Here is a 3,550-nt window from a genome sequence, read left to right as displayed (position 1 = left end):
TATGAGAGACCATATGTCAACTAAGGTTAGTCTGAGGATTAGATTAACTGGTCAAGTATTTATAACTTAAATACCTCGCATCAATTCCACACCTTTTAGGTTAAACTCTTATACAATCTACCACTAAACCAAACCATTTTAATAGACATAATAAACCAGATCTAAAAAAACTACAAGGTTATAGCATTCACCCAATTTACTCGTACCATTGAACCATGGTGATCTGTGATCCCCTTTACTTATACCACTCTACTAATTGGAGTCTTCATAATATTCATCCTTCTGTCACGCTGAAGTCAAGTTTTCACGCTCTCCACTGATCAAGCTGTCATTTGCTTTGCAGTTGAGACTGACTGGTATTGATGTTGAGATTGGTGTTTGAATCCAGATTCGCCGATAAAGAGTGTATGGTTAATATTAATTTTCAACAAACATTCAGCAGTTGAGACTGACTGGTGTTGATACTGTTGTTTGAATCCGGACTCACCGACGAAGAGAGTAGCTGCAGTGCAGTTTTCATTCATATCAAAATCATCTCCCTGTTCAATATAGGAATTTTACAGATGTGACATATTTTTAAAGTGCATTAATTTCCTTTTTAATTAGAAATTTTAATTTTGTATTAGAATTAAATTATTTTGGATTTAAGAGATCTGTGGTTTGTATCTTTTGATTTAGTTACCGAAGAATTCACAGTATGAACATTTAGCGTACATCAACTACTTAATGATTTGTGAGTTTTCGATTGGGCGTAGAGCTCTCTTATCAATGGATGGACACTCCCACTAATAATTGGTTGTTAAAGAATTGAATTTTGAAATATTACGGTTGTCGTATCAATCCAATATTGACTGAACAATTCAGTGAACAAAATTGTCCCTGCCCATAAAGAGAGGTCGAAAGTCGCTTATTTAAGTCCTATCAATCCAGTATTGACTGACTAAAGAAATCGAGTGAACAAAATTCCCCTCAACCTTAAAAAGAAATGGTTAATTTCATTGATGGTAAAGCCGAACGTCTCTGTAAAATTGTTGTGCACGCAAATCCCCTCTATATATATATATATATTCTGAGCTACATCTCATCTCATCTCATCCCCAATTAGATCTACTTTGTCTGAGATAAGCATTCAAGGGTTCTTCCTCTGCTGTAATGGCTGCTGCAAGTGCAAACTCTTTCGTGAACCCAAAGTGGGGCAACGTGATTCCCGTGGAGAGTGTGCAGGAGCTTGTCAAGAATCATGCCCACTCACATGAAGCTGTTCCCGGCCGATACATCAGGTCTCAGGAAGAGAGACCCACCACGTCCTCATTACTGGTCTCTCTTCAAACTGCAATTCCTGTCATCGACATGAAGAAATTGAGCAACTTACCTGGACAAGATTATCAGAGACAACAAGAAATGGTGAGGCTTTCCATGGCCTGCCAAGATTGGGGTTTCTTCCAGGTATGCTATTGCCATAAACAAACCAGGTTGTACTTTGCCAGTGGGGAGATCTTATTAATCTGGGTCACATTTATTTGGATTGTAGATTTTTATGCTATTGTCATAAACAAACCAGGTTGTACTTTGCCAGTGGGGATATCTTATTAATCTGGGTCATATTTATTTGGATTGTAGATTTTTGAATATTTTAGAAATTTGATTAATAAAAATTAAGTTAAGTGTTTGACATGGCTCTTATTCATCTTAAATCAAATTTCTGGAGGCGTCACTAATAAGTAGGTATTGTAGAAAGAAATAAGCAATAGGAAAGCAAGTCCCATCACCAATTCAGGCCTTTGGAATTTTGGTGTTTCCAATCGTTTGCCAGTAATCCTACCAATGTATAATTACTAGCTCTTAATTATCAAAAAATGTTATAGCCCCAGTAGTCCTACCAGTGTATAATTACTAATTTTTAATTATCAGAAAATGCTATAGCATTATATTTATAGAGATTGATCACAGGTTTTACCAGATCTCTGCTAGTTATTAGTTAAGATAAATCTATGCTAGTTGTTAGTTAGGATGTTACTTCTAAATACCAGAGAATTATATTTGTATTAATTTTCCTGGATGATTGCTGCTAATGCAATGATTTCTCAGATTGTGAACCATGGGATTCCTCATTCTTTAATTGATGAGATAAAGGGTGTAGCTAAAGAGTTCTTTAACCTTCCATTACAAGAAAAACAGAAATATGCTCCCCAAGAAGGAGATGTTCAAGGATATGGTAAGACGTTCGTGATAGCTGAGGATCAAACGTTGGATTGGGGTGACTTGCTTGCTTTGGCACTTATGCCTGATAGCCTGAAAAATCTCACCCTCTGGCCCACCGTCCCCACAAATTTCAGGTAACTAAAATTATAATTATAATCGGACTGATGGGTATTGTCAGCACATTAATGTATTATTAGTATTGATCAGAGTGATGGGTATTGTTATAAAGAGCTTAATTGGTTGATGGGCAGGGATAGTGTTGAGAGGTATGCAATAGCGGTGGAGAGAGTCGCTCAAGAGCTGCTGAGTTTATTCGCCGAAAATTTGAATCTGGAGGCTACTGATTATTTCAAGGAAAAGTTTGGGTCAGAGCCCATGAATTTGATGCGCATGAACTTGTACCCTCCTTGCCCTACACCAGAGCTTGTTCTGGGTTTGAGTCCTCACTCTGATGGAGGGGGGCTAACATTGCTCCTGCAGGATGACGAAACAGTAGGCTTGCATGTCCGAAAAGATAATCAATGGATTCCTGTGCAACCCATTCCATATGGCCTTGTTGTAAACATTGGAGACTTGCTAGAGGTATTCATCTCAATACCTGGGGATTTGGGCATTCTGGATTGCTTAGATTTTGTTGCAGACGTTAAAATAATTTTTGAAGGTTTATTCATGGTGCTACTCCCTTATTGTCCTTTGATTACGCAGGTAATGACAAACGGGAGATATAAAAGTGTGGAGCATCGCGCAGTCACAAATGCAGAGAGAGCCAGACTTTCTATTGCGCTGTTTTACAATTCAGGTATGGATGCAGAGGTGGCTCCAGCATCGAAAGTAGTGGATGAACAGCACCCGTGCTTGTACAGGAAGTTCAAACACGAAGAATACATTCGCTATTACTTGAAGAGACAACTTAAAGGGAAACACCCGCTTGCAGACTTTGCCAAACTTGACATCAGCCATACTTAAGCTCAGCCGCTGTACTTTAAACAGATCAGGCTGTCCAATAATGTTGTCATATGCTGGTTTGTGTATGTTGTCATATGATGGTTTGCTTTTCAAAATACCAGCTCATTACATTAAACTAATTTAAGAGTAAAACAAAATAATTAAGTTTCAAGTTTCTTTGTAATGGAGTTATTTTAAATCTTGCCCATTGCTTGTGCTTAAATCTTTTCCTTATTTGTTCATAAAAACATGGGAAGAAATTCCATTATATTCATGAGACTTCACCTTCATTCATCAGACAGCCATGGAGCCTCAATATCCACATTACTTAAATAAAATTAGGAAATCCCAACTACTTATATGGCATGAGTTTTGTTGAGCTACACAATTACTAAATCTACGA

The 3,550-nt window shown here is 37.5% G+C and overlaps 1 protein-coding gene across 1 annotated transcript; it reads left to right on the top strand.

The window, feature by feature from the left end:
* The first annotated feature begins 948 nt into the window (after nt 1-948).
* Nucleotides 949-3,331, top strand: LOC149200099 (protein LATERAL BRANCHING OXIDOREDUCTASE 1-like). Its single transcript, XM_089399519.1, has 4 exons — nt 949-1,446; nt 2,089-2,336; nt 2,454-2,784; nt 2,908-3,331. The coding sequence occupies exons 1-4, from the start codon at nt 1,153-1,155 to the stop codon at nt 3,166-3,168; spliced, it is 1,134 nt and encodes a 377-aa protein (XP_089255645.1). The 5' UTR covers nt 949-1,152; the 3' UTR covers nt 3,169-3,331.
* Nucleotides 3,332-3,550: the final 219 nt, after the last annotated feature.

The sequence above is a fragment of the Pinus tabuliformis genome, chromosome 2_1 (genome assembly GCF_031772625.1).
Source record: "Pinus tabuliformis cultivar Carrire ecotype Pingquan chromosome 2_1, CPIR1, whole genome shotgun sequence".
NCBI lineage: Eukaryota > Viridiplantae > Streptophyta > Pinopsida > Pinales > Pinaceae > Pinus > Pinus tabuliformis.
Note: the sequence above shows the minus strand (reverse complement) of the source record. Positions and strands in the feature narration are given on the sequence as shown.

Excerpts from the sequence above, each read along its gene's own strand:
- LOC149200099 (XM_089399519.1), top strand. The coding sequence starts at position 1,153 with ATGGCTGCTGCAAGTGCAAACTCTTTCGTGAACCCAAAGTGGGGCAAC. Across the intron at positions 1,447-2,088 it reads AAGATTGGGGTTTCTTCCAG|ATTGTGAACCATGGGATTCC; the intron begins GTATGCTATTGC and ends ATGATTTCTCAG. Across the intron at positions 2,337-2,453 it reads ACCGTCCCCACAAATTTCAG|GGATAGTGTTGAGAGGTATG; the intron begins GTAACTAAAATT and ends GTTGATGGGCAG.